This window comes from Indicator indicator, chromosome 26, assembly GCF_027791375.1.
Source record: "Indicator indicator isolate 239-I01 chromosome 26, UM_Iind_1.1, whole genome shotgun sequence".
In the NCBI taxonomy this organism is placed as follows: Eukaryota; Metazoa; Chordata; class Aves; order Piciformes; family Indicatoridae; genus Indicator; species Indicator indicator.
The window spans coordinates 824,755-852,073 of NC_072035.1; the positions used below are offsets into that span (position 1 = coordinate 824,755).

Genomic DNA, 27,319 nt, shown 5'->3' on the forward strand with positions numbered 1-27,319 from the left:
TGCGCGGCAGGGCCTTGGCAAAGGGCTGCCCTGGCCCCGCTGTGACAAGGGCGGCCCCGGGACTGGCAGACGCCGCTCTGCTGCCTGCTGAGCTGCCCCCACACCTGCTCGGGCCGTCGCACCGGGCAGCCCCTCTCCCGGGCTCTCCGCTGTGCCACCGTCTCCGGGCATCTCTGCGGCAGCAGAGGAAAGCAGGACACCGGCTCACCCGCCCGGGCCTCAGTCCCGAGGGGCCGAAACGGGGCATGTTCCCGCTGACGACCCCGGGGCTCGCTTGGTCCCCACTGAGGGAACGGACAACGCCGCTGACCAGGGCCGGCTGGAGAGGCCGCCTACCTCGGGAAAACCGGGCGGCTCAGCCGGCAACCTGCACTCCCTCTCCGCCCCTTCCCGAGCCACCTACCGAGAGCGGCGGCAGCGGCCTCCCGCAGCGGCTTCCGCCTTCATGTGCGACCCGGAAACCACGGCGACCGCGCCTGACGCGCCCGCCGGCGAGGGAGGGGCGGCCGCGGCCGGAACCGGGACGGTCGGCGGGGGCGAGAGCCCCCCAGCGTCTCTCGGCCACTCGCCGACCCGAGAGGCCCCAGCTGCCGGCGGCGCCGCAGTGCCCTTGGGTGTGGCCGTACCCGGGCGTGCGCCGGGCCGGTCACCCCCGCAGCGGGGCCTGGGGACCCCGAGGTGCCGCTGCCGTACGTCGGGTGCCGACCCGGGACTACATTTCCCATCTAGCCCCGCGCCGCGGCTCCCGCGAGAGCTGGGTGGGCTGCGCTGGGACTTCATTTTCCTCCAGCCTCCAGCGCGCCGGAAGCGGCAGCGAGGCCCTTCCGCGGGGTCGGGCGGCGGGGCCACGGCGGCGGCGGGCGGTAGCGGCGCTCGGCGCTCGCGGCGGCAGGGATGGACGTGACCGGGGCTGAGACCGACTGGCGCAGCACCAGCTTCCGGCAGAAGCTCGTCAGCCAGATGTGAGTGCGGGCTGCGGCCCCAGCGCGGAGTAGGCCGCAGAGCGGGTCTCGGTCTCTGCCAGAGGGGCTTCAGCGGCTGTCGTGGCCCCGGGCCCGTCTACGCCCAAGTGGCTGTGTCCCACCCGTCTCTGCTCTTCAGCGTGTCCCTTCCGGTCCTCCCCTTGTTGTCTGGGTTCGTCTGTGGTCCGTGGTGTTTCCTCCGGGCCTTTCTGCCGCCCCCTTGTGAGGGGCCTCGTTATTAGTATTGAGGGTAGCCAGGCCTGTTCTTGGGCTTCGTTTCTCCGATCCTCCTCCCCTTTCAATTTCCTCTTCCCTAGGAATACCGCCTTCCTGTCCCGCTTGACAGCATCTGCTTTAGAGCCAAGTTTGACATATTTTGTGCTATGAAAGCCACTGTTCCTACCGTGAATCTGAGTTTTTAGGACAAAAATAAAAGTGCTGATTTAAAGTTCAGTTTGTTGCCTTTCCAGTTGTCCTTTGTGAAAGAATCTCTTTACTTGAATTACTCTGCTGCTCTGTCTGCTTTTTCTGACTTGTGGAAAGCTCTTTTCCCCTACAAAAGAAAGTGAAAGCACTGTTCAGTGCTTCTAAAGTAATGTGGAAATCCCTATGTATGTATGCTTGGAAAGCTTGATCTTGTCTTCTTGTTTATAAAGAGCAATCTTTAAAACCAGTCTTTTTTTATATATAAACAGTTGCTGTGGGTTTACTGCCTAGCTGTGGGCTTTACTTAAGGTACTGTTTCAGAGTGAAACTGTCATGGTGGTCATTAAAGGAATACAACTATGTGTGGTTGTCAGAGCCATACAAACCTTCTTGGTGCTCAGAACTGATGTTTTGCTTTCTAAATTTTCTGCCAAGTTATTAATCTTGTTAGATGAATCCCTTGAGCTTTTTTTCTCTTTCTTTTTTCCTCAAAACAAGCAACCAAAATGTCCTCAAGGGCTGTATAACTTTGAGGAAAGAAATCGGAACAAGCAGATGAACGCTTGCTGATAAATGTTTCAGTGGAATCATACAGCAAGAGCGAAAGAAAATTACTGCTGCTGGTCAATAAAGTCTATCTAATCTGTAGTTAACAGATATCGTGTGGCATGTACTCAGGATCAAGAGATGGAAATTTAATGTATCTGTTAGCATTTAGTTGGAGGTTTTGAAACCTCATAATGTGGATAGATGTGGCTACGGGCTTACCAGTACAAGTTTTTAAACTCTTTTTTATTCCCTGTTCTTTTTAAGGAAGAAAGCTTTGTTGAACTGGGGCTTGTGGTGAGAGGACAAGAGGGAATGGTTTGAAGCTTGAAGAGAGCAGATTTGGACTGGGGACTAGGAAGAAATTTTTTTGAGTGAGGGTGGGGAGACACTGGAACAGATTGCCCAGGGAGGTTGTGGATGCCCTCTCCCTGGAGGTGTTCAAGGCCAGGTTGGATGAGGCCTTGAGCAACCTGAGCATGGTAGGGGTTTGGAACTAGATGGTCTTTAAGATCCGTCCCAACCCAAACCCTTCTATGAATCTATTTGCTGTAGCAGCATTTGGTGATGTTACATGAGTTAATATGACGGTGGCCCAGGAACTCCTTTTCTTTCACTGGAACAACTGTTTCATGCAGTCCTGCTATGAAATGGATAGGGGAATTGGTAGAGTTTTAAAGGAGAATGTGTTTTGCCAGATTTTTCAGCTAGACCAGCTAGCCTGACTGAGAGGCTGCAGATTGTTGGGTTGGAAACAAGCTTTCTGGGCACGGGGAATTCCTGAAACTGGCATTGTCATTGAATGCTTCCTTTTGTTAAACCCTAGCTTGGAGTGTTCTGTATGAAATGAAAAAGGCAAAGTTTTCCTGTGCATCTTGTGATGCATTTGGCAAATGGTTCTGAGGCAGAAAAAGGTTGGCTGCTACCATCTAATTTTCAGAGTTTTGCTGAGTTTGGTGTTCTGCAAGGATGTGATTCATTGTTTAGTGTCCTTAACTCCATGCTAAAGCTGTCGCTACTTTTTTTTTAAGTGACTTTCCCAGTCTTTTAATGTAAATATTTTTATGTTGTTTATAGATGAATATATAAACAAAGAACAAGTTGAGGTTTTTTTTTTCCCCTTCCTCCTAGTCCAAACTTTTATTGCAATGCTAACAGATAGGACATAGAGTTCTGGGAGTGGCATTATAGGTAATACAGATGGAGTCATTGTGAAATGTCTTTCAGGTTCTAGGACATCAAAAGGAAATGATGGATGGGTATAAAAATAAGTAACTTCTTGGCTGTGGACTTTTTTCCCCAGTTCCTGATACCATATTGATCACTTCAGCACAGCCGCTTCATGCTACCATCTGTTACCTTCTTTACTTGCCCCTTTCTGTTCCTGTCCTGCGTGCTCTGTTGTTGGTGTGGGGTAGTGTGGATTTGGAGGCAGCCTTTCTGAAAGGGGAAGCATTAAAAAAGGGAGGTGTCAATAAAGAATTTGATATAGCTTCTTCCTCTGCAGCAGAGCTCCTTCATGGGCAGCTCTTTAAAGCTCGGTTGCACATGGAGAAATAGGTATCCTGCATTAATTTTGGATTCCACTTCAGTTTCAGTAACCTTCATGTATAAACAACATATTTCAGTGTCTGCTGGACCACAGGAACAAATTACCATGGGAGAGCCTCGCAGCATGTAGCTGTGTTCTGCTGTTGTGTGCTTTGCAGGCTACAGCAGGTTAGCCATATGCTGCTAGGCTGCTAGTTTGCAAGGTGAGGGTGTGAGTTGTGGCAGCCTAAGCTCCTATCTTTTAAGGCTGTAGCATCTACTCTTCTCACCTGTGTGACTGTGTTGTTGAATTAGTTCAGGAAGCTGATCCAGCTTCCTGCTCATTCCTGCTGCATGGGAGGTGGTATTGATTCCGGGGGGAAGAAAGCAGCAGTGCTGTTTCAAGCTAATTGAAACATTTGGGGTAGCTGCTCATGCAACAGCAGTTACTGAGAACTGAGTTGCTGAGATGTTAATTGCAAGGTAAAAGTGCTTCTTGGTAACTTGTTTGTGGAATTTAGACTGCAGCTGCTGGGCTGTGTTAAAACAGAACAGGTTTTGCAGTGAGGTGAAAAGCTTTCCAGAATGAGAACGCTCAAAGGATTTGTGTGGGGCTGTTCACCTGACCAAACTCCTTGCTTTAGGAGGGCTTTATCTTGTTCAATGTGTCACAGCTGAATTGCTTGATGTTTTCTGACCTACTGAGAATGCCCCTTCTTCTCCACCCTTGTCCTTAGCAGTGGGTGGTTTCTCTGCCCCTTCTTGATATTCTCACTTATTGATCAAATGTCTCTGCCTTGAGACAATTCTTTTTGAAATTTTAGGTGTTTTTTTCTGTTTGGTTTTTTTTCCCATTCTTCTGCTTTATGTTTAGGGAATTCTTTTGGAAATGCCTGATGCTGGGCAGGCTCAAGCCCATTGTTCACTAAACATGGATTGCATGAATCCTGTCGTTCAGCTTTCCTCAGATGAACAGATCCTGGTATTTTGTCTCTGTAATCAGGTGGTAAAATAATGCCTTGCTTAGCAGTTCTTGAATTTCTACAAAGAATATTTGTGTTGTCTTTTAGAAATGAGTTGACATTCTTCTCTGCTATCTGAAGAAGTTTTAAAGGGTGGCAACCTTAAGTAATATATGTGGTGGGATTTTGGTTGGTTGGGTTGGGTTTTTTTCAACCTATAAACAGGAGGTAAAAAGCTGTTTTGCAGACTTTCCTAACTCAGAAAGTATTTTCTAATGTCTTCAATTAATACCCAGCCTTTTCCCCCCTCCCTCTTGTTTTTCAGTGATGAGGCCATGAGGAAGGCTGGTGTTGCCCATAATAAGTCCAGCAAAGATATGGAGAGCCATGTGTTTATGAAGGCCAAAACAAGGGTAAAGCATCTCTCTCTGTCTCCAGAAGTTAGTGGAGTGTCAAAAGGAATCTGAGTGGATAAGAAGTGGAAAATGGATATATACTGATTTATAACTGTGATCACAGACTGAGAGCTGGGCAAAGAGGAACCTAATGAGGTTCAACAAGGATAGGTGCAGGGTCCTGCACCTGGGAAGGAAGAATAAACTGCACCAGTACAGGCTGGAAGGTGATCTGCTAGAGAGCAGCCCTGTGGAGGAGAAGCTGGGAGTGCTGGTGGATACTAAGTTCTGCATGGGACAGCAATGTGCCCTTGTGGCCAAGAGGCCAATGGCATTGTGGGGTGCATTAAACATCTCCAGAGGTCTCTTCCAACCCCTTACATCCTGTAGAAATCACATGTTAGCCTGCCTATCACTGAGCTTCTTTTCAGTAAATTTTGGCTTGCTTAACCTTCTGAAGCCATCAGCCACAATGCCCAGTTAGTACAGATATTCTCAGTTAATGAACAGACTCACTCTTGGAAATAAGCTGCTTTGAAAAGCCCCCCAGACACAGTGAAGTAAAATCTGTTATGTCAAGGAAGGATACTGAAGAACCAAAGTGGTGGCTGCAGTGTTTTTATTTCCTCTGCTAAAATGCCCATTTTTTTGCCTTCAGGAGGAGTATCTTTCCCTTGTGGCCAGGCTCATCATCCATTTTCGAGATATTCGTAAGTAATTGATGGTTTGGGTTGGTTTTTTTCTTTTTCTCAGTACTGAGATTGCTCACCCCATCATGACATCCTTAATTTCTGAATTCTGGTTTATTTTGCACATCCATCAGTAACTGAAAAATCTTTGAGAAATTATTTGAAGGTACTGCTTTTCCCACTTCCCTAATTTCTTACTGTCTTTTTTGCTTTCTTTCCATTGCTTATGTAGCCTTCTGGTTACCAAGCCCTGGCTTAGCTGGGTGTATTTTGTTAGAACTACAGTAGACAACTGGGGGGTTTTGAAATCATTTTGTGAAGATATTTCCTGTAGAGGGTGTATCAGAAGGGTCAAACTTACGTGTGCCAAGCTTAACAAAGACAATTAATTATTCTTCCTTTGCAGACAACAAGAAATCTCAAGCCTCAGTCAGTGGTAAGAGCTCATTTTATTTATTCCCTTCCCCCTTATTTGGTTGGTTGTTTTTTTTCCCCACACCTCCCCATTTGTAAATCAAACAGCTTAGAAATCAGGGCTGTGGTGTACTAAGAAGCAGCAGCCTGTGGATTCCCTGGCTGGACTATTAAATGCTGCTGGAGGAAGAGAAAGATGTTGTGATAGTCTTGGAGTCGTTCAGTGAGGAGAGTGACAGGCTTGGACAGTGTTTGGAATGTAACACTGGAGCCTTGTTTGTTTCCTTTCCTGTCCTTGTGTTAGCTCACCACACTAAGACTCTTGAAAGAGCAAGAGTGATTGAAAAGGATCTCCTGAGCAGCCCTGGTACCAGCTTTGGGCTCCTCAGTGTATTGCACCAGAGGCAAAGGCTGTTTTTGGGGCACAGGCACTCTGCTGTTTGGCTGAGATCTGATCATGTCTTCTGCCTCTGCTAACTTGTGCAGCAGTGCTGTCAGGAACAAAGAGTGACCTTCTGTAACAGTGTGACAGTGTAACAGTTTTTGTCCCTCTGCAGGCTGCATCTGCAGTCTCTGTCACTGAGTAACATCCAGCATGGTCATTTGGAAATGGTTTTATAAGCATTCTTGAGGAAGAGGGAATGTTGCATCCTGTACTTGCTTGACACAGCTTCTGCAGCCCATGTTGTGTGTTGTCCTCTTGAACTGTCATTCCCTTTTTGTGTGCTCAGGATTCAGATGATGGCAATTGTCTTGAAAGGCACTGGATTTATTCACTGCATAATGACTGCGATGTGGTGCAGAGAGCTGTATAGCCAAGTACTTCCTCTGGGCTGAGCACTACTGATCTGTGTTGACCTCAGGAGGAAAGGAAGAGGCTTCTTGGGTTGACAGTGGGTCTCTTCCTGGGCTTTGAGATTGCAGGCTGGATGTCCTCATGGACTTTTGTTGGCAGCTTGTTTTGGCTTACATGTAAATTCAGAGGTGGCTAATGAGTTCCTTTACTGTGTTTAGAATCCATCTGGAACTTTGCATGTCTGAAGCACTTTAAATAATCCTCACTGTTTAGAGAGAGGCAAAGATGTGCCGAAGCCTCTTGGCTCTCGGGCAGGGCAGTGAATGTTAGATTCTCCTGGTATTGGATCTAGTCATGGTCTGCAGCCAACAGATCAGAGAGTGGATGATGGAGAAAAGAGCATTTGGGGGAGGCAGCTGCATGGCTGCATCTTGGTTGCTGTTTTCTTTGTAGATCCGATGAATGCCCTGCAGAATCTAACTGGGGGTCCCCCAGCAGGGGCACCTGGAATGGGCATGGCTTCTCGAGCTGCAGGAGCACCGATGGCTGGGATGAGCGGCCTTGGCCCCATGGGACAGCAGATGAGCCTCCCAGGGCAGCAGCAGCCTTCTGGAACCTCTGGAATGGCCCCTCATGGCATGCCTGGGGTCTCCACAGCTGCTCAGCCGAGTAAGTGTGCAGTTTGCTTCAACACTGAAATTGTGAGATCAGCTTCTCGGAGCACAACTCTTTCCCAGAAGGAAAAGGTGTGACAGAGCTTTCGTACTTCTGGCTAAATCAACCAAGTCAGCTGCAAGAAGCGTTGATTTCAAATGCTGCTACTGATGGGATAAATGCTGTCCTTAGTATAGTGAGGAACAGTCCAACTGGTGCATGGGCTAAAGAACTTTGTTGTTGTTGTTGCAGGGCTCAGCTCTGTTTTCTGTGGGCACAGTGTTCCTGCTAGTGATCTCTGTGCATATTTCCTCCTGCCTTACATTTTTATCCAGGCTGCTGACTCAAGCAGTGATCATTAGAGGTTGGTAGTAGAAAGTGACCTTAGAGGAGAGGGACTTTTTACGAGGGCAAGGGATAACAGTTTTAAACTGCAAAAGGGCAGATTTAGATTAGATAGAAGGAAGAAATTCTTCCCTGTGAAGGTGTGAGGCACTGCAACAGGATGCCCAGAGAAGTTGTGGGTGCCCCATCCCTGAATGTGTTCAAGGCCAGGCTGGATGGGGCTTTAAGCAATGCGGTCTGTTGGCAGGTATCCTTTCCCTTGGCAGGAGTTGGGGGGGTGTGAAAGTAGATAATCACAGAATTGTTAGGGTTGGAAGGGACCTCAAGGATCATCCAGTTCCAACCCCTCAGACTAGAGCAGGTTGCTCAGAGCCACATCCAGCCTGGCCTTAAAAACCTTCAGGGATGAGGCTTCCACCACCTCCGTGGGCAACCTGTTCCAGTGTCTCACCACCCTCATGGGGAAGAATTTCTTCCAGCCCAGACCATTCTAGGGTTCTGTGACTAATTCTACTGTTAATGTACCTCATCCATCTGAGGAAGCAGAAGTTCATTGATGTACTTCAGGAATTGTCTTCAATTATTATGAGTTGTCCTGGGTGACTCTCTTGCACTGTTTGTGTCCCATGTGTTAAGTACAGTCTACTTTCTTTTTAGCCCAACTGCAGCTTCAGCAAATAGCTCAGCAGCAACAACAGCAGCAGCAACAATTCCAGCAGCAGCAGGTGGCTTTGCAGCAGCAGCAATTCCAGGCCCAGCAGTCAGCCATGCAGCAACAGTTTCAGGTGCAGCAGCAGCAAGCAGCAGCAGCTGTGGCAGCGCAGCAGCAGCAGCAGCAACAACAGCAGCTGCAAGCTGTCCAGCAGCAGCAGCACATACTGAAACTGCAGATGCAGCAGCAGCAGCAAAACCAACAGCAGGTGAGGACCAACAATTCCAGTAGCTGTTGAGGTGATCTGTGCTCTGTCACTTGTCAAGTGAGGCTTGTCTTGCATGGGATTGCTGAATATCAGCTCTGTCTGTTGGTAATTAATGTGCTTCTTCTTAAGGGTAGGACTTCAGAGTGGCAAGGTGATTGGCAACATTATTAATGCATCCCAGAGGAAAGGCTTAACAGTCATTGGGTTTTCTTCTGTCACTGCAATAGAGAATTAAAACCTTTGCCTCTTTCTTTGCCTCTTTCAAGGTACATTTTCATTGCACCAAGAGCAGGAATGTGGGAAAGAAGTAAACCCACTTGTATTACTCTAAAAATCGTGATTGTGTTGTCATCGTGTGAATTACATGTTGCCACTTCCAATCATACATTCATGGAAGCATACATACACACATCATATATACTATCCTTGGGCACAAAAGCAGAAGAGGAAACTTCAGCTGCCATGCTCTTGTGCAGCTTCTGGTAACTAGTGATGCTGGTGCAGGCTGGTTACATATGAAGGAGTGCATCTGAGCCCATTTGTACAGGAGAAGCTGTGGTGGGTTCCTCTTTGCTTTGGAAAAGTGCTTTAGTAGTGAGACAAGCTGGTATTGAAACCATGGGCTGTGTACTGGGAGTGGATGAAAAGGTCAGGCTTTCCCTTTGGGCTTAAAACCTCAGCCTGATGTAGCAGGATTCTGTGTGCTCTTGGTTTATGCTATAAAGATCAGGCTGCTATATCTCTGCTGGAAGCTTTAGCATCCTGGCTTTTCCTGCTTTTCAGATGCAGCAGCAACAGCAGCAGCAGCAACTACAGCGAATTGCCCAAATGCAGCAGCTGCAGGCAGCACAGGCTATGCAGGCACAGCAGCAGCAGGCACAACAGCAACAGCAGCAACAAATACCACAGCAGATACAGCAGCAGCCACCTCAACAAGTAATGCAACAGCAGATGCAACAGATGCAGCAGCAGCAGCAACAACAGCAACAGGTTGCTCAGGCACAGCAGTCTCAGCTTCCACCACAATCCCAGCCTCCACCCCAGCCCATGGTGTCTCAGCCACAGGCAATCTCAGGACAAATTCCTGGCCAGGTTATGCCTGTTACTCTCACCCCACAGCAGTTAAAAGCAATGCAGGTAAGGGCTAGTGACCAGGTGGTTGTTGGTTCATGAGGATCCTCTAGGGAAATGAGGCAAAAAAAATCCTTGACTTTTGCTACTAATGAAGTAGGAAGACACAGCTTATGAAGAGATCTGTAGCCAGCGTGTTCTGAGTACAGAGAACAAGAGCAAGGGCTTTGAAGTGCCTGGTGTGTGTGTGACTGAAGCCCATGGTGGCTCTCTAGCATGCTGGCTTTGCTTCTGCTGCCAAGTGTAGAGATTTTGGTCAAAGCTCCTGCTTTTAGGAGAGTATGGCCAAGGCAGTTTTACTCTGTTGAACATCTTGCTGGGCCATCCTGGTAATGGTGCAGCTTTTTGACCTAGAGCATTGCTGTCAGCTTTTCTTGGGCTCTCAACGTGGTGTTGAGCGAAAGCTGAGATGTCATCCCAAAACCTGCTTTCCTTTGGGCTTTGCTGGGGAGGAGTGGAGTGTTGGCTACAGTTGAGAAATTATTGACCCCACAGGGACAAGATGCTGCATCCTCTTTGTGCTCTGGCCAGCTGAGGCAAGAGTAGGTAGTTGTCAGGTTCATCACACTGACAGCTGCAGTGAATGTGTGAACATTTGAAGTGGTGGTCATTGGGAGGTAGTTAACAGAGTGTGCTTAAGGGAAATCAACATGTCTGTGGTTAACTGTTTGCCAGAAAATTGAAGGATCTGGTATTGTCATGGGAAGACCTGGTGGTACAGGGAAGAAGTTACAAGAAGTTGAGTCTTGGGTGCATGCTCTGTGGAAAGACTGCTCTAAATGTTAGCAACATCACAACTTGTTTTCATAAAGCAAGCTCAAAAGCTTGTGGAAGAGTGTGTATGTGAGGCTGATCTCACCTCCACACTCTTTCTTGGGAGTATAATCAATAGAGTTGAAAGAGGATTGTTTACTTTGTCCTTTCCTTTCCTACCCAAGGTAAGAGCTCAGCTGGTTCAGCAGCAGCAGGCAGCAGCAGCAGTGCAAGCAGCTCAGGCCCAAGCTGCTCAGATGGGAGCTTCAGGGCAGGTAAGGGCCCAGGAGCCAAGGTCATTAGTTCTAGACAAGTGCATGCTAGAGGTGAGCGTGGAGATGGGTCTCTGGTGGCTTTCTGATGAGGAGTCTGACCTGGGTCATCCTCTTTGTGAGGGGGATGTGGGCTTTTATGCTGTTTCTCCTTTGCCTGGAGTCAGAGGCAGGATTTCACTGACAACCTATCTGTGCATGCCCTGTCCTGAGCAGGTCAGATCCTTGCCTGTGCTGACACAGGAATGCACATCAGTAAGGTGACCTGCTGTGCTACAAGTCTGACTGTTGGTACTTGGAGTGTATCCTCCTCTTCCCTTCAACTTCCTTAGGTGACTGCCTTGTTGTGTAGACTGATTTTTGTACTGTGAATCTTTGCCTGCTCTCTCTACTCACACGTGGTTCACCTTCCATCTCCATCTAGTGACCATCATGAATAGTACAAACAATGAAGTCTCTCTGCACTCCCCCTTTCATCCATTCCTTTCATCTTTCATTCTTTTCCTGAGTGAAATGGCTAGTAGATGTAGTTTGCTCTTGTTCTGGGTGTGAATTGTGAAGAGCAAATGGCATGTGGCAAAAGTGTGGAGTTACATTAAAAGAAAAAAAGGAAAGTGGAAAACCAAAGAGTGCTGGTTGAAAGCTTTTTGTCTAACACAGTTTTCTTATCCTGCCATACACTTGTAGCCCCAGTGGTTGTGCCTTGATGTGTGTCTGGTATGAAGGAGACATGGAGGGGGGGAAATTTGGAATGGCTTGAGCTGAACCTCTTATCCCATTTTCCACAAGAATATGGCATAGTCTTTCGTGGCTTACCTCTGTAGTGTTTCCTGTGGAGGCATTTCACAGGCATGGGTAAGTACAACTGTCACCACTGTGCAGCTGAAGAGACTGAGGCAGAGAGATGAGGTGGGCTTGGCTAGGACTGATGGCAGAGATTTTTTTCATAGACCCAGTCATTCCATGTCTGCATGCACCATTTTCCCTTCAGTGCACAAGTCAGGGTAGAGATTCAGTGAGATGCTAGTAAGCTTTTTCACATGGGCTGTGCTGGCAATTGGTTCTTCAATACACATCTCCCAGACTTGTATCAGGAGGAGTGCCTTGTAGCATCATAACTCTCATGTGATCCACATCCTTAGTCCTTTTTGTGTCAACACAGGATGTAAAAGCTGAGCAGTGGTAAGTACAGTTGGTACAGCACTGGCAGCAATGCAGAATTCTCTTTGTCCATCTGAAACATGAATTAAAACTTCTTTTCATTTCTTAACCACATTTGCTGGTTGAGCTGCAGGGCCCTAGGCTGGCTGGGAGGAGACTGACTTTTTTTTTTTTTCTTTTTACTAACTTTATGTGCTCTTTTCAACTCCTAAACAGATGGATTGTGCTTATATAGTGTCAGCTGAATTCTTGCCCCAGTTAGTGACTTCAGATGCCAGTGGCTTAAGAGCACAGTGCATTTAAAAAAGCTTCAGGTGGTGAGATGGTTGCCAGCAGGTTTGGTATTTTAGCTTTATTCAGACATGTGCAGTAAACTCAGGGATTGCTCATTACGTGTCAGAGAAAGTTCAGGGACAGGCTTTATACTCCATTTATGTTCATGCCATTGCAATATGAGTCTGCTAAAATTCCCTCAACACTGTGAAGTCCAATAATTAAATGGGTTTCATGTCCTTGTGTAAAAAATTTTCTGTATTTAATACTTCATTTTATGATTGTGGCTGTCTACAATATTACACTGCAGCTTCCATGGTGAGAGTGAATATGATCTAGAGAAAAAGTTTCTTTTAAGAGTAGATTTTACTTTGTATTTAGTACACTTCTCACTAGCACCAGCATTTAAGAAAAGAAAAAAAAATCTGCCTTGACTTCTTCATTTGGTGGAGGGAAGCTTTTGTTGTAAACAAACAACAGCCTAACCTGTGCTTATTACATTGAAACTTGGTCTCTAGGGGCTTTCAGGCTGGGAATTCTGGTTGATATGGCTGTGGTTTGCCTTTTCTGTGCAGTCTCTGTTCCTCCTTCTTACACAAGTTAAAACCATCCCAGGTTTAAACCTAGATCCATGTGAGTGTTGAAGTTCTCTGAAGTCATAAAGACATTCTACAGGTCAGTGTTACCCTGCCTGAGTGTCTAGTCATGTGGGCATGCAAAACTGGTAAATAAAGTAGTGCCTCAGCAACCAGAGTGCTCCACAGGAGTTTACAGCACCAGGAGAACACCTGGAATCAGCTGGAGTTAAGTTTCCATGAAGTTCAGATCCCTGTGCAGGTGCTCAGAATGCAGACTGGCTCTTGGAAAATCAGCTGCCTTGAGTGGAGTGACAATGGCACAGGATGTCCACAGGCCTACCAAAACCTGCCTGCTTGTGGAATTCTGAGGCTTTGGATTTTAAATGAGAGAAAATGGCAGAGTCAGGGTTCCAGTTGTTATATTCCACTGCATTTTTCTCAGGTAATGAGGTTTGTCTTGCAGCAGTGGAGGGAGACCCTCTGCTTACTTTCTGGTGTTATGGAGTAAAATTCTTGATCCAGTTGCCCATGTGGAGGAGGATTTGCCCTCAGTGGAAATCTCTCTCAAAAGTACTTGAACTCTTCTGGTTTTAGAATAACAAGAACAGCTCCTTGATGAATGTATGGCTTGGTGCAAAACATGCAATCTTTGGAACCCCCTTTCCTGACTCCTTTGTCACAGGTTTTATAGGTGTGGATCAGCTGGAGTATGGGGAAAATAGGTGACTTTTGTTAAGAGAGTGGAATTGCTGTCATTTTATTTATACACACATTTCTAACCCTCCAAAAATAGAACCAGCCAAACCCACAGCTGCCATAACCATTATGAAACAAAGAGCTGAAAGCCTCCGCAGCAGAGTTTGTCATGTTGGTGTTCAGTGGTTTGCCAGACACCTGAATTGGGGGAAGTAATCCAAATCTTCACACTTTGGTGGTGTGGCATGAGAAAGAGGGCCAAGCTGGCACATGTGGATCACCATAACATCCCTGCCTTTTCACAGAATGCATCCAGAGATGCATTCACAAGGGTCTAAGATGGGGTGATTGTGCCTGGAAGGATATAGGCTATTCTTTTTCCCCTAGTAATTTCCCTTTTTGGTTTGGTTTGGGTTTTGGTGTTTTTGTTTGTTTGCCTGGTTTTGTTTGGTTTTGGTTGTTGTTAGGGTTGTGTTGCTTCACCAGCTCTCATGGAACCCTTCACTCCAGTTTGTAGCATCCACCTTGTGCTTTTGGCCAGTGCTGGGTTGTTGTGTTTGCTTGTGGTGGCTGTTGCATGCTGTGTGTGTACATGTGCATGTGTGTGTGAGGTCTGAAGTGCTCTCATTCCTTTCCCTTGGAAATCCTGTCTCTGACCATCCCTCTTTGCCTGGATGGAAAGGGATCGCATTGCTCTGGTGTTGTGAACTAACAGCTGTGCTGAATTTGACACTTTTTTTTCTTTTCTTTCTCAGTCACTGCTTTCCTTTTTCAGTCTTGCTCTGTTGTATTTAATTTGATTTATTTTTAACAATTGTAAGCACATGCATTCTCTGACTCTCTAGAGATGTGTTGCTGGCTGCTTCGGTCCATTTACATAAAGCACTAAGCAAGAATGCCCCAAATCATTTGGCAGGAGACTTCATTAACTCATAGGTTGATTAGGGGCTGTGTAGGTTCCTTGGTAATATTTATGCTGAGGAGAAGTAGCAGTTCCAAGGATTTCCTGTAGCTCTTTGAAGTGCCAAACAGACAGAACCACAGAAACATTCAGGTTGGAAGAGGCCCTGAGGATTACCAAGTCCAACCCAGAACCCTACTCTACAAAGTTCACCCCTAAACCATATCCCCAAGCTCCACATCCAACCTCTTTTACTGACAAGTGAATCTGCCAGAGTTAGCTGAATGCTACCTAGAACACATGCTCCATCTGCTGTAGTTCTCAGCACGTGTGGTGTAATATTACATTTAAGTAACAGAGCCATGCAGATGTGTAATATTAAATCTGTGTGGCTCATGCAGGCTGATGGTTCTGAAAGGTGCTGCCAGACACTGCAGAGTAGCAGAGTCCTACTTCTCTTTTAAAATGCAAATCCATTCTAGTGCTAACCTTCATTAGTGGTCTAAGGGATTGCACCTTAGGCTGTGCTCAGTCTGCACCTCTGTAGAATCAAACAGAGTCTGAGTAAGCTTGTGGTAGATGGTGGACTCATACCAGACTATTTTAGCACATTAATCAGTCAAATATATTCTGTGGGTTATAGAAGTCGGGAAATAGCTTTTTTTTTCAAACCCAGGAGGCCTTTTTGTTGTCTCTGGCCTTGTTATACTGTCACGAGTTAGGCTGCTCTGAAATTTTGCTCACTGTGGAGCATTTGTCCTGGCAGCTGCTGTTGAGCTGTTGTCAGTGCTTTTACAATGCAATTACTGCTAAAGCCTTTGAGCCCACAGTGGGGGAAAGTGCCTCAGGAACCTACAGCTTTGGAAACCTTCTTCCATGGAGCATTTATGACAACAACCAGCTATTTCCAAGAGCTCCTGACATCAGGCAAAATGTAGGGAAAGCCATGGTAGAAGAGTCTGCCTTTGACCTATCAGTCTGAATCCACACTTCAGCTGTCTCTCCATACCTAGGCTTTATTAGATGCTGTCCAAATGCAGGTAGGAAAGAGTCCAACCCCCTGCCAGAGCAGGATCCCCTGGGGCAGGTCATCCAGTCCAACCCCCTGCCAGAGCAGGATCCCCTAGGGCAGGTCATCCAGTCCAACCCCCTGCCAGAGCAGGATCCCCTAGGGCAGGTCATCCAGTCCAACCCCCTGCCAGAGCAGGATCCCCTGGGGCAGGTCATCCAGTCCAACCCCCTGCCAGAGCAGGATCCCCTGGGGCAGGTCATCCAGTCCAACCCCCTGCCAGAGCAGGATCCCCTGGGGCAGGTCATCCAGTCCAACCCCCTGCCAGAGCAGGATCCCCTGGAGCAGGTCATCCAGTCCAACCCCCTGCCAGAGCAGGATCCCCTGGGGCAGGTCATCCAGTCCAACCCCCTGCCAGAGCAGGATCCCCTGGGGCAGGTCATCCAGTCCAACCCCCTGCCAGAGCAGGATCCCCTGGGGCAGGTCATCCAGTCCAACCCCCTGCCAGAGCAGGATCCCCTGGGGCAGGTCATCCAGTCCAACCCCCTGCCAGAGCAGGATCCCCTGGGGCAGGTCATCCAGTCCAACCCCCTGCCAGAGCAGGATCCCCTGGGGCAGATGACCCAGGACAAAGGCCCAAAGGAGCCTGGTGTGTGAGCTAGCTGTCAGGGTGAGCTGCAGAGGGAAGCTCACTAACCTGCCCTCCACGCTGCCCCTAACCCCTGGAGGCTGCATGTGCTTCTCATCCTGCCGGTGCATTGCATTTCTTGTTTTGCGATTACTTTTGTCTGTTGTCCCTCTGTCCTCAAAGATGATCACCGCACCTATGGCCCGAGGTGGGATGCAAATCAGAGCCCGGTTCCCGCCTACCACCGCAGTGTCGGCCACGCCGCCGAGCTCCGTGCCTTTGGGCGGACAGCAAATGCCACAGGTATTTACTGAGCCTGCGAGGCGTCCCTGGGGCTGGAGCACTGCCTGGCCGCCAGGGGCAGCCTCACTCTAAGGCATCGAACAACTGACTTGCTGGGCTTGCTCAGGCTGCTGGGCTCTCCACGGATTCCATGCACCCTTTTGCGTTTCGAAGAAGAGGTTTCCTTTTTTTTGTTTTAAGGAAGAGGTTTCCATGGATCCTTTTTTGTTTTAAGGAAGAGGTTTCCATGGATCCTTTTTTTTTTGTTTTAAGGAAGAGGTTTCCATGGATCCTTTTTTTTTTTTTGTTTTAAGGAAGAGGTTTCCATGGATCCTTTTTTGTTTTAAGGAAGAGGTTTCCATGGATCCTTTTTTTTTTTGTTTTAAGGAAGAGGTTTCCATGGATCTTTTTTCACTTTAAAGAAGAGGGTTTTTTTTGAGAGCTTGGGCTATCAAATAAAGCATTTTTGAAGTGGGTCTTTTACCATTTGAAAGGTTTTCATGTTGGGATTTGATTCAAGCCTGAAATTAGATCTTTGTGGTTTAGTCCTTGTCAGTACCCAATGAGTGTTTTGCAAGTCAGTACTGCTGAGTGGTGTCTGGGACCTTACTGATGTCCTCATGCTCTGCACAGATGCTTTTCTCATTACTGGTCAACTTGGCTCACTTCAGTTTGAGTAACTGCTTGACATAGCACCAGGGGTAAAGAAAAATGGAACTGTTTTTATCTTTCATGGTTGTGGTAGGAGGAACTGCCAGAATGATTCCTCTTGCACCTGCCACAGAGATGGACTTGTGTAGGCAGGCTGGCAGCACCCATCCAGCTGTGTCTGGAAGGTATGAGGTCAGAACACTGAATCTGCCTGGTGCAGATCCAGAGCTGTTGGTGACCTCACAGGCATGTTGTGCAAGCAGGATGTGTTATTCTGGGGAAGCAGGAATGGGGAGAACTGGAATGAAATAGCTGTTGCCAGTGAGTCAGGGACCAGTCCTCTCTGCAGGAGTTTGCTGAGCCCTGTGTGGTTGGTGTTGGTTTGAGCAGACACCTTGCTGTGGTGGTGGAATAGAGCTCAGCTGCATTTTTCTGTCTGGTACCCAGGAACTTCCTCCTAGATGCTAATTTTCAAGCGTGACAGAAGGTGCAGTTCAAGTCCCTGTTACAACTGCATTTTGGTGATGGGTTTAATGAATGTCTTTTCACTCTTTGCATTTTTGTTTCCTCTGCAAGCTTGTCCTGGGGCTGTGGAATGTCTGCAGCTCTGCTTCCTAGTGCAGCTGCCTCAAGTAGGCACAGCCTTTGCTTCTCAGGATGTTGCTGAAGCAGATCCAGTGGCCAGAAAGATTCTACAGAGCTAGGCAAACACATCTGTTGTTGTTTCTGGTGTCAGATGGGTGGTGGCTTCAGTCCAGGTCACTGTTTAGCTGTGAGATAAAATAAAACCCAGGCCTAGCAGCTGAGTCAAAAGGGAATTTCCTTTGAGCTTTATTTGCTGGAGCAATTTATATAGGCTGAGACAATCACAGATTCACAGAATGCTTTAGGTTGAAAGGGACCTTAAAGCTTATCCAGTTCCAACCCCCTGCCATGGGCAGGGACACCTCCTACCAGCCCAGGTTGCTCAAGGCCTCATCCAACCTGGCCTTGAAAACCCCCAGGGAGGGGCAGCCACAGCCTCCCTGGGCAACTTTCCATCTTCCACATAAAGTATTCCTGGTGATTGGCTTGCTGATGAGGCTTTCCAATAGATACTTAAGTATCAGATTTGTTATGACTCAACATATAAGGCAAAGACCTCATTTAATCATCCAGTGTCACAGGCTGATCATCTTTTAGTGGTGAGAAGGACCAAGAGGAATAAAGAGATTCCTTTATTGGAGTGCAAATGCCTCCTGAGCAGGTGGTAGGGTGAGTGAATCATGGATCAGTGGTGGTGTGAAGCATGTTTTTAAAGCCACTCTGACATGCCATGCACTTGATGGCTCTGGATCAACCTCTAGTCCTGTCTGCCCAAACATTTCAAGTTCTGGGCAGAAATGCTGTCATTTACACCTCTCAATTGCATAAAATGCTTAAATATTATTGGGGTTTGGGTATGTTATATAACTTCCTTGTCTTCAGAGCCCTTGCAGCTGATCCTCACTTTACTCCTCAAGGGCTGTGGTATATATCTGGGAGTTTATTACTCATTGAAGAGTCTGTCACCTCCTTGACTACAGCAGCAAAAGTCATCTGAACTCAAAGTGTCTTTTCTTGTTGGAAAAGAATCTGGGTATTGCACTGAGGAATCTCTCTGAACAAGAGGGCCAGAGGTGAGATCATGACTGTGTGGCCAGTTGGTGTTACTCCATATGACAACCATCTCAGTCTGGTCTCTTCTTTTTTTTTTTTTTTCCACAAGGCTTTGTTGATTCTGCAGTGGATTTTTGTTAGGTTGGGGTGGGTTTGGTTTTTTGTTTGTGTCTGAATAGTTACCAAGCCTGAGCTGCAATCAATGATAGTGGCACACTTGGAACAGCTAAGGGAAGGTTCATCTACCATCTGTAGCTGTTTTGCTTCAGTTGCCTTCACTGACCTGCTCAAGCCCTGGATCTCTGCCTGTGTTAAAGGTGGAAATCTCCATGTTGAAGTACCCTGCACCTTGTTTCCATTGGGTTTGGAGATGCTGAACCCTAGCAGGTACTCAGGAAGCACCCCTAGACCTCACAAAGCCTGCAGGGAAAGCAGTTCCAAAGGCTCTTGTGCCAGACAACCCAGCAGTTCCCTGTCTGGCAAAACTGACCTTTGGGTAGGTCAGTGCCTGGTGGTTGCTCCCCCAAAGGGAGCGTTTCTTGGCACTGTTTAGCGATGAGGAGTCACAAGTGACCAGAAGAACTCCAGGTGTGTGATCCTGTGATCTTTGCCTGCTGATCTCAGCATCTTAAAAGATGAATCTTGTGCTTTAGCAATTAAATAACTAATATGCTCATACCAGTTTTTCTCCTCTAGTTCCAGCATCAAAACCTTCAAGTTCAGCACAAATTTACTACAGTCTGCAATAGTATGAGTTTGCAGTTTATTGCTGGGAGAGAACATGTCCAGAGAAAGGCCATGAGGATGATCAGAGGGCTGGAACTCCTCTGCTGTGGAGACAGACTGAGAGAGTTGGGGTTGTTTAGTTTGGAGAAGAGAAGGAGACCTTCTTGTGGCCCTCCAGTATCTGAAGGGGTCTACAAGAAACCTGGGGAGGGACTTTTTAGGGTGTCAGGGAGGGATAGGACTGAGGGGGATGGATCCAAGCTAGAGGAGGTGACATTCAGATTAGATGTCAGGAAGGAGTTGTTCCCCATGAGGGTGGTGAGAGACTGGCACAGGCTGCCCAGGGAAGTGGTGGGAGCCTCGTCCCTGGAGGTTTTTAAAGCCAGGCTGGATGTGGCTGTGAGCAACCTGCTCTGGTGTGAGGTGTCCCTGCCCATGGCAGGGGGTTGGAACTGGCTGAGCCTTGAGGTCTCTTCCAACCCTAACAACTCTATGATCCTAAATCTTTTGCAAACTGAAAATACGGGGCGGGGGGCAAGAACACTGAGTTGATGTTAAAATAAATCAAGGGATAAAGGCCTGGCTAGGAATATAGAAACCTGGATCGGACCTTACTCCAAGCTCTGCAGAGGTTACCTTTGGTCTTGTAAAGCAGCACAATGGTGGACTTGAAACCCAGCTTGCAACTGAGCAGACAAGGCTGTGCCTACTGGCTTCACACTGCAAAGTGCAGGAGTGGAAGTGCTTTCTGAGAGCTTCCTTTGGAGTAGAAGTGTTTGTGCTGTTCAGTGTTACCTACCTGTGCCTTGTGGCAGCCTCCTCTTCCTTGCTGTTAGCTTCTGCCTGGTGTGCACTTTTGCTGCTGGGAGCTCCTGAAGAACTCTGGCTAGCCTTACCTGCTGAGTGCTGTTCCTTGCCTGTGGCTCAGCAAACTGCAGGCGGGCCTCCAGCATGGTGTGTTCTAAACACTAAGAACAGCTTGGATTTGGTGGGTAGTAAGTGCAAGCTTTTGTTGTGCAAGCCTAAATAGCTTTTGAGCAAGGCTTGGTGTCATGATTTGGTTGCTGTAGAGTCACAGAGTAAACTCAGGTTCAGTGGGCTGTGAGATCTGGCCATGAACGTGCTTGTAGGTGCAGAAACTCTCATCCTGCAATGAAAAAAATGTGGTTTAATTTCCTCACATATAGTGAAGATGAGAGGTAACCAAGTGGTCAGTAACCATAGTGTAACTCTGGAGTGAAATGAGAAGCTAAATGGAGTTTAACAGAGTTTAACAGAGTTAAAGCTCCAGAGGGAGAGAGGTTTGTAGTTTGAGTTTATTGGTACTTTGTCTATTTTGGTTTGGGGGGTGTTGAAGCCCTTTCTAGGGACTGAGTGAAGGAGTTTTAACTCCTAAAGGTGCTAACATGATGCACACAGGGGTTGCTCAGTCATACCAGGTGGCTTCTGGGGGCTAATTCAGTTGATTTTGGTATGTTCTTACTTCCAGCCTCAGGCCATGGGAACTCTGCACATGCCTTAAACATAGTCATTTAATGTCTGCATTACTACAGTGTGCTCCTGGCCATCAGACAGTGGTTGGTGTTTGGTTTGAAGTGACCACAGGGAAAAACGTCCATTAGAACATCTGGCTCTGGCATTTTACAGCATGCAGAACAAACTGAAGTCGTTACCCAGAGTTTGGTGCCGTCCTAGAAGGGCTCTTCTCAGCCTTTAGACACACTTCAGCATTCTCCAGAGGTCAGAAAGCCATTTCATTTCATTTATTTATCACACCTAGCCATGCAGTTTGGAGTAGTTTCTATCTCCATCCAGATTTCCAGAAGCTGAATATTTCAACAAGATGTTAATGCTTTGGCTTAACTTAAGGTGTTTTTTTTTCCTTTCTGCTAAAGAAAAACAGTCAGGACGCTACAGTCAAGGCTGACAGACCTTTGAAGACTGCAGTTAAAATGTCAAAATAAGGAGTTTTTGTGGCTGCTAAGTCTCAAGTTAGAACTGGTTTGGTTTTTTGCTGGATTTTTTTTTGTCTTCCTGCTTTTGTTCTAGTTCTAATAAAGCAGTTTTTCCAGATGCCACTTTGGACATTTTAATTGGAACGTGATGCTTTGGAAAATTAAACCAAATCATTACAGAGTTACTCAAATTGTGTGCAGTTTTTAATGGTGTTTTTTGGTAGTAAAGTTGGGATGAAGTACAACCCTGAGAGCCTCAAGAGTGGTACAGCTGGGACTGTCACCTGTGTGGGGGAAGAACGGGAAGCTAACATTTCCATTTCTTGCAGGCCTGAGGATCTGCTTCTCTCCAGAGGTAAAGCCTTGTAGTTAGGTTCCCATCCTCTTCTCCCCTTTGTTGTTATTGATCTTCTCTTCTTCCACATTTCAGGTGAGCCAGAGCAACATCACCATGATGTCATCCCCATCTCCTGTCCAACAAGCTCAGACACCCCAATCAATGCCTCCACCACCACAGCCGTCTCCTCAGCCAGGCCAGCCAACCTCTCAGCCAAACTCAAATGTCAGGTGAGCCAGACTGCAGCTTTTGAGGGCTGTTGGCAGTGCCAGGAGGGTGAGGGTTTCAGAAGCACTCAATGTGTCTTCCTCTCTTTCCACTGGAGCAAATGAATATGACCTGCAGTGAGAGCAGAGGTAGGCTTGTGCCAAACACACTCTGAAACCCCCATTTAAGTGAACCTGTGTATGAAACCCTGACCAAGGCTCCCAGCAGAGCTACAGATGGCTATAAAAGCACTTGCTGACAGCAGCTCTGCTCACAGGCTGCTGATGTTTCCTTGACAGAGCCTGGCAGGTTTCATTGTTGTGCTTCTTTTTCAGCTCTGGCCCAGCTCCATCACCCAGCAGCTTTCTCCCCAGTCCATCTCCACAACCATCCCAGAGCCCAGCAGCTGCACGAACACCTCAGAACTTTAGTGTCCCATCCCCAGGTCCTTTAAACACTCCAGGTAAACGATCTGAGAAGTATGCTGCAGACTGGATGGAAGTCAGGGGGTGTTTTGGGAACTCTGGCAGCTCCCAGCTGTTGTTGCTTGGCACAGAGCAGGCCACACTGCAGGTGGTGAACCTGCCACAGGCACCACACAGCACTACAACAGGGACCCCTCAAACCCAAATGAGTTGCCACTTTCTTTGACATCACTGAATGATATAATGTTTTTTTTCTAGCTTCCCCAGTCTTTTGAGGAAAGAATGATCCTTCATCTGATGGAGCAAGTTTATAGTGACATAATGAGCCCTTAGTTCCATGCAGGAAGGACCCCTGAGCAACAGCACGTACTTGCCAAGGAGGCAGCCACTTGTGACGGGCAGCAGGCTGCTCTGCTGCCAAGCACCTTCCTGGGGGTACTCTGACACTTCTCTCTTCCAGATGTAATGAGCAGTTTCTGACACTGTGACTGGAAGTGACAAGCTGGCTCCTTCTCATAGCAGTGTTGTATGGGCTGCAGTTTGGAAAGCACCAGCTGAAGGAAAACTGCAGCAAATTCAGTGTCTTGCTTTGGTGTTCAATGCACCAGACTGAGGGCAAACGAGGACCTAGGAAATGGGTGTATGAGGCTTTGGATCCTTTCAGAACAAAGTGGTATTTAAAAGGGACTTGCTGTTCTGTCCACAGAAGGTGTTCTTTCTGCACAGACTTACAGGGTTGGACAAGCAGCTGACCTCTGGAGGGCACCCAGTTGTGGATTTGGATATTTGATGTGAGCTGTGCTTTGAGAGGGCCATGTATCAGACTGAGGCTCTGAAATGAGAGATTGCTGTTCTGGAGTACCTTTTATCATCATCCCTGTGACATGCAGCCTTTACTTCTTGCCAGGAAATCCAAATTCTGTCATGAGTCCAGCCAGCTCTAGTCAGTCAGAGGAGCAACAGTATCTGGAGAAACTCAAGCAGCTCTCAAAGTACATCGAGCCGCTCCGGAGGATGATCAATAAAATAGATAAAAATGAAGGTGAGATTGCCTGTGTCTAGTGATGTGTCTCTGTCAGTGATCTCCTCTGCTGAAAGCAGCAGTACCTTGCCTTTTGCAGTGGTTTCTGTTCCCTAAAAGGGACAGTGAAATGGACTGTTCTTTCTTGCCTGTAACTGTGAAGAGTGGGTGAAGTCCTCAGCCTTAACTTCCTCTTTTGCTTGTGATGTTTTTGAGGCACAGTGGATGATTGGATGAAAAGATCTTTGATCCTCATCACTTCATCAGACTCACCTCATGCTTCACTTCTAGCAGTAAACAGTCTGCCAGTGTGAGAGCTGTTCTTGTGGTCAAGGTCTGTGTCTCTGATCCTGTTTCAGACAGGAAGAAGGACCTGAGTAAAATGAAGAGCCTCTTGGATATCCTGACTGACCCTTCAAAACGGTAACTGCTTCTCCTTTTGCTTGACATCAGCTTCCTAGCTCTTCAGAGGTGTGTTGGTTAGCATCCAGCCCTGCTGGCATTGAGCTGGCTGTGGGGCTCACAGCAGAAACACTTCAGCCAAGGTGTCCTTTTTGCAGTGATGAAATTCCTCCTTTTCTGCAGGTGCCCTTTGAAGACCCTGCAGAAGTGTGAAATTGCTCTGGAGAAGCTGAAAAACGACATGGCTGTGGTAGGTAATGCTTGGTGCTGGCTTTGTGCTACCTTAGGGCTGCCTTCTTCCAGTAGCTGAAGGGATCCTGCAAGAAGGCAGCAGAGAGACTTTTGCTGAGGGTGTCTAGAGCCAGGCCAAGGGGGAATGGTTTGAAGCTGAGGCAGAGCAGGGTTAGAGTAGAGCTGAGGAAGAAGTTCTTGAGTGTAAGGGTGGTGAGACTCTGGCACAGGCTGCCCAGGGAGTCTGTGGATGGTGTTCAAGGCTGGGTTGGGTGAGGCCTTGAGCAGCCAAGCCTAATTGAGAGGTGTCCATGCCCATGGTGGGAGGTTGGTGGAGATGAGCTCTGAGTTCCTTTCCAGCCTGAGCCATTCTAGGATTCAGTATTACAGATTTCTCTTTCTGTGCTGATTGAAGGGAAGGGGCCTCTCTTGTGTTTCAGCCTACTCCACCACCTCCCCCAGTGCCCCCCACTAAGCAGCAGTACTTGTGCCAGCCCCTCTTGGATGCTGTTTTGGCCAACATCCGCTCGCCAGTCTTCAACCATTCCCTGTACCGCACCTTCATGCCGGCCATGACTGCGATCCACGGCCCACCCATCACGTAGGTATCACTGCCCTCCTTGCTATTTAAGGAAGAAATCCTTCCCTGTGGGTGGGCTCTGGACAGGTGTGAGTTGAACCTTTCCTCTGTAAACCTGTGGAAGGTTTGACACATGCACTGTTGCCATCATCACTCTTTCACCTGGTCCCTTGTGGACTCTTACGCAGGGCTCCGGTGGCTTCCCCTCGGAAACGGAAATACGAAGAGGATGAGAGACAGACCATTCCCAATGTCTTACAAGGGGAAGTTGCAAGACTAAATCCTAAATTCCTGGTGAACCTGGACCCCTCCCACTGCAGTAACAATGGCACAGTCCATCTCATATGCAAGCTAGGTAAGCAAGAGGAAACCAAAGGCTGAGTTCAGAGAAGTGCTGGGCTTGACTGTAGCAAAATCCTCTCCTAACAGCCTTGAATCTTGCCAGCCTGTGACTTCTGCATGGAGTCTGTGCTTGGGAGATTCCCAGCACCATGACATCCTGCACAGGCTGCTTCAGGGCACACCTGGAGATTTCATTCACACTGATTCTGTCCTTGCCCTGAAGCTGCAGTTGGTAATCTGGCGTAGTATCTCAAAGATCACTTGTTAGCAACAAGCTTCATCACTGGTTTCACCAATGCTGATGTGCAAGAGCTGTTCTGTCTCCAACAACCAGCACAGAACTAGAGAAATGTTAATTGTGGTGAGGTCAGTTTCAGTTTGCACCAATGTTCACTGATAACTGTTGTGTGCTCAAGAAAGAAATTCAGCTTCGGAGAGACCTAATAGCAGCCTGCCAGTACCTGAAGGGGGCTGCAGGAAGCATGGAGAGAGACTGTTTGCAAAGGCCTGCAGGGACACAACCAGGGGCAATGGTTTTAAGCTGGAGAAGAGCAGATTTAGATTGGATGTTAGGAACAAGCTCTTCACTGTGAGGGTAGTGGAACACTGGCACAGGTTGCCCAGGGAGGTGGTTGAGGCTCCTTCCCTGGAGATATTCAAAGTGAGGCTGGACAAGGCACTGGGCAGCCTGATCTAGTTGGGGATGTCCCTGCTGGCTGTAGGGGGGTTGCACTGGATGAGCTTTGGAGATCTCTTCCAGCCCAGACCATTCTATGATAGGACTAGGGGGAATAGATCTAAGTGAGGAGGAGGGATTTAGATTTTAGACTTTAGGAAGAAGTTCTTCCCCATGAGGGTGGTGAGACACTGGCACAGGCTGCCCAGGGAGGTGGTGGGAGCCTCGTCCCTGGAGGTTTTTAAGGCCAGGCTGGATGTGGCTGTGAGCAACCTGCTCTGGTGTGAGGTGTCCCTGCCCATGGCAGGGGGGTTGGAACTGGATGAGCCTTGAGGTCCCTTCCAACCCTGACGATTCTGTGATCTTTTTTTTCCTCAGCTGAGTAATCCTAAAGCATGAATAGGCTGTTAATGTGTTTGCTCTTAGATACCCAGGGGGAAAGCAGATTCTTTCCTCCCCCTTTCATCTGAGAAATACAAACTGGTTTTGTCCTGAGTACATAAAGCAAGGTGGGCAAGGTGGAGAGATGTTTGAGAGAGAGCTCTCTTTGCCAGGCTTTTCTTCCAAGAGTCTGAGTGGTGCTAAAATGAACTGGGAGATTTCCCTCTCAATTCCAGCCTGCTTTCTTGGGCTTCAGAGGCTAGAAACCAAGCTGAACTATGCATCAAACCCCCACTCTGCTTTGTTCTGATGGGAAGTGTTTGCCTCCTAGATGACAAGAACCTTCCCAACGTCCCTCCGCTGCAGCTCAGTGTTCCAGCCGATTACCCAGACCAGAGCCCTCTGTGGATCAAGAACCCCAGGCAGTATGGTAGGAGGCTGCCAGCATGGCCTGGCCTGGGCATGTGTCATGGGGAGATGGGTGCTCTTTTTTTTTTTTTTTTTTTCCCCCCCGTACTTCATTATAGTTTTCCAAGTTGCTGTAACTGTGTTTCTCTGCTTTCTCTCCAGCAGCCAACCCCTTTTTGCAGTCAGTCTATCGGTACATGACTTCCAAACTCTTGCAGCTGCCAGACAAGCATTCGGTCACTGCGCTTCTGAACACCTGGGCACAAAGCATTCGTCAGGCCTGCCTCTCTGCTGCATAACAACTCACTTTCTGACTTGGGAAGCAAGAAAGAAGAGTCTCAACAGCTGGCCTCTTCCACGTGCCACTGGAAAATCACAGGCATTCTGGGGAGGGTACTTCAGAAGGAGGAAGCCTTAAGTTGTTTCGTTTCTAGGTGTTGGGTTCAGTAGAGAACCTGATGTTAGACTTAGCTTTCCTGCTTTTTATCTTCTGCCTTTGTGGACTTTTGCCAGCATTTTCAGATATACAAACTGTGTATATATGATTCTTGAGACTGTATTAGGATTGAGCTTTTATTGTCTTCTTAGAGAAGAAATTATTTGTGGACTTCCTTCAGGAAGTCTGGTATAAGAGGGAGCAGGGGGAGAATGTCCTAATTGGCTTCAAAGTTTGCTCAGTGCCAGTATTCCTTTCACAGTCTGTTTGGTGACCTGATACTGCCCCAGAAAGAAATTTAACTGCAACTACAGTGTTTGCAAACTTCTCAGCGGTTGCAGGAACCTTTTTCACTCATTAGCTTTGCCCAGAGATGAGGTGAATGACAGCTTTTTAAAGGCACCCCTAAATATGTGAGGTAGATCTGGATAATGATACTTGGGAGTGGGGAGGGGGAAAAAAAGTATTTTATAGCTTATTTTAAACACTACTTTGTATAAATGTTTTTTGGTTAGCATGGACCAGATTTCTCCAAAAGAATGAAGAAAGAGAGGAGATATTAATGTGCACCCTTAAAAAC

General features: G+C 47.6%; 1 protein-coding gene across 1 annotated transcript; it reads left to right on the forward strand.

The window, feature by feature from the left end:
- Nucleotides 1–894: 894 nt before the first annotated feature.
- Nucleotides 895–27,161, forward strand: MED15 (mediator complex subunit 15). The gene is made up of 18 exons (XM_054392487.1): nt 895–962; nt 4,752–4,839; nt 5,480–5,531; nt 5,917–5,946; nt 7,174–7,389; nt 8,377–8,639; nt 9,423–9,776; nt 10,709–10,798; nt 16,225–16,344; nt 21,724–21,860; nt 22,173–22,300; nt 23,170–23,304; nt 23,643–23,706; nt 23,869–23,935; nt 24,357–24,517; nt 24,685–24,851; nt 26,227–26,325; nt 26,466–27,161. The coding sequence occupies exons 1-18, from the start codon at nt 895–897 to the stop codon at nt 26,600–26,602; spliced, it is 2,376 nt and encodes a 791-aa protein (XP_054248462.1). The 3' UTR covers nt 26,603–27,161.
- The last annotated feature ends 158 nt before the right edge of the window (nt 27,162–27,319 follow it).